This window comes from Pundamilia nyererei, unplaced genomic scaffold (assembly GCF_000239375.1).
Source record: "Pundamilia nyererei isolate P.nyererei 1_Seehausen unplaced genomic scaffold, PunNye1.0 scaffold00050, whole genome shotgun sequence".
Classification (NCBI taxonomy): domain Eukaryota; kingdom Metazoa; phylum Chordata; class Actinopteri; order Cichliformes; family Cichlidae; genus Pundamilia; species Pundamilia nyererei.
This window is the reverse complement of record NW_005187451.1, coordinates 2,192,250-2,200,370: the sequence shown is the minus strand read 5'-3', so window position 1 is coordinate 2,200,370 and position 8,121 is coordinate 2,192,250. Positions and strand designations below refer to the sequence as shown.

Here is an 8,121-nt window from a genome sequence, read left to right as displayed (position 1 = left end):
CTACCAAAAATAGTGCTTTGTTGTGTATCTGACGGACGAAAGCTAAACCAGTTCCACCAGTGAAGCTGCAGCATTTTTACAAACCAGTTCTGGTTCATCTGTTTCATTCAACGATCCGCTTTCGCTCTTCTCATTCTGCGTCGCTGTCATGTGTGTATGTAAACAAAGGCACCGCGCATGTGCGTTTTACCCATATTCTATCGCGATATTTCATTTTCTTATCGTTGCCCAACATCACACTGGTATTACCGTGAACGGTATGATATGACCCGGCCCTAATGAACAGTATTCATGTAATAATTAACACGATTTTAAACGCTGCTGCCGTCGTCTTGATTTACCTCCGCGGGCTTGGACAGCCGAGATCTGGCTGATGGGAAACGTGTTTTCTTTGCTCTAAATTTGAAACGTTTCATTGAAGGCAGCCATGATTAAGCCAGCTACTTTGTACTGGTGCATTAGAAACACCAGCACACTAGGCACGACTGTTTTCTTGTCTCTGCAGCGCTCGACTGTACGCGTTAGCTGATGAAGACAGAAAAATAGTCTGTGAGGAAGCTGAAATAATCCAATGAGTTTGTGTGTGACACTAGATGGCCTCTTTATTCTTTTACCTCAAACACTTGCTCCTTTCTCTTTGTCGGTCCGATTCACACAGACATATTTTCCTCTGCAGCTTCTCATTTTGCTGAAGGTGGTGTATTCTCACTAACCTGCTGTACTCTGTGTGGAAGCTTTGCATTTGGATTCTCGTATGGAGACTTTGTTCTCATCTGTTTTCACGCTACCAATTAGCAGATTGTCAAACACACACTGTACTTTCTCCGAGGGACACCTGAGCAACGCTTCAAATAGTAAGGTGTAATCTTCCCACTGATTGGCCCGCTCTTCTTTCCAGCTGCTTTTCTGAAGTTTGGAACAAGCTCACGTACCGGTCACTAGTTTTGTTACAGACACATGATCGGCAGCCTGCAGGTAGCAAACAAATCGAAGAGAGAAGTGTTTCTCACAAATAGACTGTACAGATCACGAGATCACCCAGGAGTGATTCGACTTTGATTGTACTCTTACTGCAACTCACAATTTCCTATTTAATGTGTTTTTGGTGCGTGAATAAAAAGGAAGCTCTGAGCACTTTCTCACACACAGCAGTGATAATGACCGAGCACTTACACGCTGCTTGTTTTTGAAAGCACTGAATCAGAAAAACAGTAAGCATTTGGCGGCTGCTTGTTATGCAAGTGTGCTGCAGGCTTCACCTTTCTACAAGAGGAAGTGAGTCAGTCACCGAGTCTGGGAAAGATGGCGTGTGTCTTTCATTATTCTTAGAAAGGCAGCGAGGATCCTTCACCTCCTTCCACTCACAAAGGTTTCCATGCGCTTTCCCTTCTTCCTGCTCGTTCCCATTTGCCCTGCCTCTGCTCTGCTCGCTTGCGTTTGTTTTCTAGAAAATATACGTACTCGTCTGGCAGCGCATCGTCAGCATCGCAGGAAAGTCCACCAGCCTGCAGCGAGAAGCTTCCAGTGGATTTGTTTTGTTTTGGTTCGGCTGAAGTTTAGACCGGGATGTGCTGATATGTACACAAAGCTCTACATATTGACTTGTTGTCTTCCTGCACCCGATCCCCATAATAATCAATAGGATGCACGTCAGTAGCAGAGCTGCAGACTCTACTGTTAGCACAGGGTGCAGAGCCGTCTGCCTGCCACCTGTTGAGAGCTTGATTGGGTGTTTTACTTCCCGTTTTAACTTCACTCACTGACTGCTCTCGTCTTTTTCCCACTTTCTGTCTCTCTCCACGTCTTCTTATGTCTGTGCTTCAGATGGCAGCCTTACAGAGTCCGTTCTATGGGGATAAGATGAACCTCTACTCACTTTGTAAGAAGATAGAACAGTGTGACTACCCCCCTCTTCCCTCAGATCACTATTCAGAGGAGGTAAGTACTCGTATCAGCTGCCTTTTACTTCTCAGGAACAGAGTAAATATAGACTTGTTCAGTGTTTGTAAAGCAGCCGCCATAGTCTTTAATACAAATCCCTGTCTCTTTCTCTTGATGCCACTTTCCTTTTACTTATATCGAACACTTAAATTATATTTTTATGTCGGTGAAATCCACCCGTCTGCCTGAGCTGCAGCACAGGACTGTGATCAGAAGGCTGAATACGATTTTAGCCGCGCGTATCAAAAGCATCTGGCCGCGCTCGACGGTGGGGTGAAACCAAATGCGCCAGAGTGTCACGTTTCCTTTAGTCAACGTTAAATCGTCTGCCGTAATTCTGCGAAGACTGATCCGTGCGCAGAAACGTAATGCAGCCGGGCTGCGGTTAAAGATCACCTTATTGCTGATTAGCGCTGACATGTGCATGAATCTGCGTGTTTTTCTGTTTGCGTGCCCTCTTTGTGTGGGTGGCGTTTCCCCCGTCTGTTTCTTTTAAATGCGTGTAGTGAAATGCTGATAGGCTGAGTCACAGGCGCACGTGTAGGTATTGGAACCTTTTTCGGTTATTGGCACATTTATTAGATTTGCACTGTTTAAAAAAAGTTGCCTCATATCTGATTAAAGTCAAGAATGCCGTCGCGCTTTATCATGTTTGAGGCCTGGTGCTATTGAAACTACTGCAAACTGACATCACCCCACAGCTAACCTTGTGGTTTAGGTTTGAGTTTGCAGTTCAGATATGTTTAATAAACCCAGTATGAACCATCATGGTCAGGTATGACTTTAAAGCACGCGGTGTGGTTTTTACCTTTAGTGCCGCCGATCTGTAGCCAGTGTGTCTGCAGTGGCTCATTTTAAATGGCTGTTCGTGTCTCCAGTGAGCTCGTTTACCCTGCAGAGAGAGGCTTTTGTTTTACTCTGGTATTTACCTCATTAGCCTGATAAAGGCTAATTGTGAGGTGTTTTAAGCCTCTGTGGTTGCTCTGTGTGTGTGTGAGTGGTTTAGTTCTTGCAAGTGTATATTTGTTACATGAGCTCTTTCCACACACACGAGCGCCACGCTGAGCCTCTGCGTTGCCCCACATGTCACCCCCATCCAGGAGAAAGGAAGACAAAGCGCAGGAGAGAGGGAATGATGGAGCGAGAGACAGGGCGATGGAGAGATGGAGATGAGGGGGGTGCCTGCAGCGCCTGTCTGGATGTAAACAATGCTCCTGAAGGATCGGCAGCAAACTGTCAGCTGCTCATCTTTGTTGTGTCATTTAACCATCTCCATCTATGCTCCCCCCACTACACACACGCCTCCCTTCGCCAGCTCCGCCACCCCCCACACGCACATGAATATTTTACATATCTGCATCTCGGCGCCCTCCCCATCTCCATTCTGTGCGACTAATTCTCAGACTGTCTGAATTTGCATCTTTGCCTCACTTTCTCGCTCACACGCACGCTCGCGCGCCGATACACAAAACTCGCCCGAGCCCGCGCGCCGCGCAACAGCGGCCGGGAAGTCGGCAGACGGTTACCATAGCGACCTCATGTAGATGTTTTTTTTCCCTCCCTTTCTTTCCTCGTCTTTTATTATCTTTTTTTTTTTTAATGATGGCGGTGGCTGTTCCGCCTGCGAGCCTGTCTATCTGCTCCAATCAGCCACCGCGCGCCGCTTCAAGTGGAAGCGCTGTCTCCGGATGGCAGCGGAGTGGCAGCTGTGTGCGTGTGCACGCGCGTGTGCGTGCATATGGGGGGTGTGCTCAGGTAACAGTGGATTCAGCAGACCAATAAATGATTAGCGTGCTACCCCAGCCACGCGCCTCCGTCTCAGTCGGCTTACCTGTTGCTCTGTTGTTGTTGCTATGACGGGAGAGGTCACCTAGAGGGCGCTGTTAGCAACTGTTAGATTTGTCTAGAGCTGCTCTTCTAAATTCCTGTGTGATCTTGTTTCACTGCATCTCTGACAATGTTTCTCTTCTTTTTGTCCCGTCCGCGCCACCAGCTGAGGAAATTGGTAGATATGTGCATCAACCCGGACCCGGAGAAGAGGCCGGACATCACCTACGTGTATGACATTGCCAAACACATGCAGAGCATGACGCAGGGCAGCTAAGCCCAGAGTTACGCACACTATGCCTTGCAGAACTCCTGTCCACGACCTTCTTGCTTTTCAAGCTGGACTCGTCCGTCTTCATTAATAGAAAACTTGCTCCAGTTTCTTGTCATCAATAGTAACACGTTTTTTAATTTTCAGAGTGCTCGTTCAGTCTGTAACCTTTTCTCCCCTCGAGTAAAGAATATATTATATTACCAGTGCAGCTCCTTTCCTAGACTTTAATGTGTATTGTATCTCACCGATGTGTCGCTATGGCTTTCAAACACGTCAGACTGTTTCTCAGTATACGTACTGCTAAAGCAGAGGTACTGGAAAGAGGTGGGCGCAATGTTCAGTCAACAGTCGATCAGTGCAAAATATCATTAAATTTGACCTCGAAAGCTCTCGATGACCTACAGTCGCCTCAGATGGCACAAAAAATAAAATTAGTGTCTAAAAATGGAGCGAAGAGACGTTCGCTCATTGACAGCAACTCTGCAGAGTCTAATTGCGGTTGAAGTGTTGTTGTGTTGCACTTTTTACCCTGGTACTGGAAGGCTGGCAGGGTGATCATGTCTAATGAATGTATTAGAAAAGGAAGGAGCGTTTAGAGGGTAGACTACAGCTGTGCTAGGGGAACACGAGCAAATGTCTCCACAACACTTTGAATGTAAGTCATTGTGACGCCCATGTATTGTCTTTGAAAATATCACAGTGTGTCTTTTCTGAGAGCCGAGCAGGCAAAGAAACTGTAACAGCAGCAGTGTTACATGTGATGTTCACGTCCTCACGATACCAACACGGTTCCCTCCATGACTGAACTAACGAGAGATGAACTGCAGCTGCAGAGTTTCGTTTGTGTCCGAGCCATCAGAAAAGTAGATTAGCTACACAAAACTGCGTTAATGCTGCTGTGTAAGTTGCAGTGCGTGTGTCTTTTATGTAACAAGGGAGAAGTTACTGATCCATGCTAAAAGTACAGCACAGGTAACAGCCAATCAGAGGAGAGGAGACGGTTTATATGTGGGAGAGCATCTTTATGAGTTCTATGCTTTAGCAAAGATTTGTACTGAGGGGGAAACATCGAGTTGTACTGTACCTGGAAATAAACACCACCAAAGAATAACAAAGGAAACCATTAAAATGATCCGTTTGTGCCTTTAGAGGCAGACGACTTAAATAGAAACAGGAAGTGGTTTACGTAACGACAGCGACGATACAGTGAAGGTGTAGCCTGTAAACGAGGTTCGACGCTGCTTTATTTCAGTGTCTTACACGTTAGCGTCAGACCCTGTAAACTCACACGTCCTCTGTTTCTAATGTTTGTTTTTGTCAACATACGAAGTGCGAGCTTCCAGGTCCGAGGCAGCGCAGCTTCTTTTGTGTTCACAGAGAATGCTGCAGTTATTTGTCTGATACTTGCAAACGCAGTGTTTGCAGTTTGTGTTTGCAGTTTGTGTTTGCTGCCGTTCACCTCGTCCTAGATTTTGGTCCTTCGTTGTTTTACATGGCGATAAAAGTGTTTCTGCTCTCTTAAATTTTCATCATCTTCACCTGCAGTCCTGTTAATCTCGTCTGTGTAGCACCAAAACATTGCAGTATTTTAGAGTTTTTAAAGGAGCTGTGGCACTATTTTTATTAAATATTTTGCTTTGATGCTATACAGAATTCCTGCGCTCAGTGTTTTAGGGCCTTTTATGCTTTTTCTTTGAAGCATATCTAACTAAGGCACCTGATCATTTATGTTAAAGTGCATTTCTAACAGCAGCAGAGCGCCGCAGATGTGGAACAAATGTTAATACTTTGTTAAAATCTTCTGTTGGTCCTCACACAGCGCTCGGTCACTTTAACCATCACGGCGCTCGTGTTGTCTTGATGCATCGCAGCGCTCCACTGTGCCTCTTTTAGCTTTGCCCTGTTTATCTTCCACGTGTCCTCCTCAGCATAGTATTGAAGAGTCCAGGTGTCGGCCACAATGCAAAGTACTGGTAATTGATATTTATTGTTTTGTTAGTTTAGTTTTCTCAGTGAACATTTCATGTCAGAAACATACCCGTGACACGCCTTGTACGCAAACTCGATGTAATAAAGCTTTCAAATGTCATTTTTCTTCCTTTTGTCTTGTTTTTCTTGGAGAAGGTTTCGATTGTGAAAAACGTGCTTTCTCTGCAAAAACACAAGCACAGCTACAGGTCACAGGGCTCAAACATGCGGCCCGGGGGCCAAACATGCGGCCCGGGGGCCAAACATGCGGCCGGGGGCCAAACATGCGGCCCGGGGGCCACTTGTGGCCCACGTCACTCCTACTTGTGGCCCATAAATAAGTTCTTAAAGAGATATTTGAAATGTTAAAACAACATTTTCTGAAATATTTCTGTGTTTTCTTGTTTTTTGTACTACTTGAACACTAATGCGACCGTCCAATGAGACTGCAGTGTCAGCAGTGGCCCGCAGCTCATGTAAGTTTGAGACCCTGGTTTTAATTTTGGGTTTTAGGGGCCTGGATGGTAAAACTGGTCCTTTTTACTTCATTTCAAAGTAAGAACTTTAATATTTCCCTTGTAAGGATACCACAGTGTTCCAGCTTAAAGGTAAGTTGTAACTTTCATTGGTTTGTACTTCAGAAAACTTTCGTTCCTCATATTTGTTCAATTCAGCTCAACTTGTCATCTGTGCAGATAAATTAGGCTCCTCCTGAAAACTGAACTCACTGACATCATTTCAGTGTTATTTACTGATAGAATCGCTGCATATTATAAGAATTTTTAGTACAAACAGGAAATCACCGTATAAATGTAACAACATGTAACAAGTATCAAGTTTGCTGTAAAAGAACCTTTGATGTCATCCACTGGGTTGAAGTTTTTCTACAGAATAGTTTCAAATGTAAAAGCGCAAAAATAAAATGTTAACAAATCATTTCATCTAAAGGTATTTAGACCCTCTGCTACACTTCCATGTTTACTTTTGCTTTTATTTAACGGAAGCTAGTATTTAATTTTTCTGCTTATAAAAAGAATTACACTATGATGTCAAAATTGAAAAGGAAAAAAAATCTTTAAGATGTGTCAGAAAGGTCATTATGTTATTTATGAACTTGATACCAAAGTATACGACACGTGGATCGGCTCCATCAGACTCGTCTGTCTTCTGTTAAGCGTCTGTGGCTGTTTAGTTTCTGGACTTGATGCATTTCAGATGGCAGCTCTTGTAGACTCCCACAGCCAGGGCCGAAGACACGATGAAGGCGAAGACACAGATAACAGTGATGACAGCATTACTATTGTCTGTATAACAGAAGACTATCCAAGTGGTGACACTCAACATGTAGAATAAGATGTATATACATTTGATATGGTATAACAGGAAATGCTTCTGACAAGTAGGGTTATTAATATGGTTTATAGAGAGAGTCAGCTGGTGTTACAAAGAAAAATGCATTTCCTCTCACATCCATCAGAACTATTGAATGAATTTACACAGATCAGACTAATGACATCAGCCTCTGGCAACAAGATTAGTGTGTTTTTAAATGCTACTCACACTGTGGAGGCTCAGCGGGTGTTTCAGTGGCTGCAGGACACATTCAGATCAGATGAGACGGCAAAACAAAACCTAAATATGTTAATATGCAGCAAAAGCACGAAAACAATCAGGATGTGCACACCTATATTTACTCTACTCTACAACTACAGAGTCACGATCAGGGCTGAGTAATCAGACCCTCCTGATTCAACCTCCTAGGACCTGAACTCTTTCATGGCTTTTTAACAGAGGTGGGACCAAGTCATAGTTTTGCAAGTCTCGAGTAAGTCTCAAGTCTCAGGCCTGATTGGCTGTGCTACAGCTCACGCACACATACGTACGGAGTGTGGTTGGAATGAATGAATTGAATTAATGGTGCACACTTTCTACATAATGTGTGTTAAATTTTAGATTTGGGGTGAAATATCAAGTCTTTTCAAGTAAACAGGTTCAAGTCCCAGGTCATTGGTGTAAAAGTCCAAGTCAAGTCACAGTCTTAGAACATTTTTTCAAGTCAAGTCTAAAGTCATAAAATTAATGACTCGAGTCACATGACTTGGACTCAAGTC

General features: G+C 44.2%; 1 protein-coding gene across 1 annotated transcript in view; it reads left to right on the top strand.

Moving 5' to 3' along the window:
- Positions 1–6,131, top strand: part of nek7 (NIMA-related kinase 7) — a 63,496-nt gene extending 57,365 nt beyond the window's left edge. The window contains exons 8-9 of the mRNA XM_013910856.1: positions 1,825–1,938; positions 3,935–6,131. Coding sequence (XP_013766310.1) covers positions 1,825–1,938; positions 3,935–4,045 — 225 coding nt within the window. The 3' untranslated portion in view covers positions 4,046–6,131. The remainder of the gene's footprint in view (positions 1–1,824; positions 1,939–3,934) is intronic.
- The last annotated feature ends 1,990 nt before the right edge of the window (positions 6,132–8,121 follow it).